This window comes from Bison bison, unplaced genomic scaffold (genome assembly GCF_000754665.1).
Source record: "Bison bison bison isolate TAMUID 2011002044 unplaced genomic scaffold, Bison_UMD1.0 scf7180017864503, whole genome shotgun sequence".
Classification (NCBI taxonomy): domain Eukaryota; kingdom Metazoa; phylum Chordata; class Mammalia; order Artiodactyla; family Bovidae; genus Bison; species Bison bison.
In genome coordinates, this window is record NW_011495061.1 from 2669108 (window position 1) to 2669684 (window position 577).

A 577-nucleotide genomic window follows, 5' to 3' on the forward strand; every position below is an offset into this window, starting at 1 on the left:
GCCCGGGGGACGAAGCCCGGCGGCCGGCCACAAAGCCAGTAGTTACGGCTTCCAACATCTGGAGGGCGCCAGCCCGGAGCGCCCGTCCTCCCCGGGAACCAGCCTAGTCGCCCTGCGCCGCTAGGCCGCTTCCCTGGGCCTGCAACGCCACTCGCTGTTGCGGGCGAGGAACAGCTCCGGGAGTCAGGCGCGCGCGCGAGCGCAGGCCCCGACTCGGCCGGGCGGTCCCGCCACCCCGCTGCAGAAGCTGCGCCTTCAGCAGAGCAGTCCACAGGGGATGTCGGAGGAGCTGCGTCTCCCTCACCCCTGGGTTTGCCTGTTTGTCTCCTAACCTGTGTTTTACTAGCACATGTTAGGAGGAAAAACACTTGCGAAGTGTCGTCACACTTTGGAGGAAAGGAAAATAATGGCTTCTTGGCACACAAGGTGTGGACGGTGGGCAGAAGGTCTGGGTTTATAGCCCGAAAAAGGGTCTCAGCCGCTGGAGGGCGCGGAGGCGCGCCCCCACCCCGCCCCTGCGCGGGGCTCCCAAACGGAGGCGCGCCCCTCACCCCCGGCCCTGCGCAAGGCTCCCAAA

General features: G+C 66.7%; 1 protein-coding gene across 1 annotated transcript in view; it reads left to right on the forward strand.

The window, feature by feature from the left end:
* SHH (sonic hedgehog) overlaps positions 1 to 577 on the forward strand; it is a 10707-nt gene that overhangs the window by 6354 nt on the left and 3776 nt on the right. Inside the window, exon 3 of the mRNA XM_010829357.1 lies at positions 125 to 310. Within this exon, the coding sequence (XP_010827659.1) occupies positions 125 to 310 (186 nt within the window). The remainder of the gene's footprint in view (positions 1 to 124; positions 311 to 577) is intronic.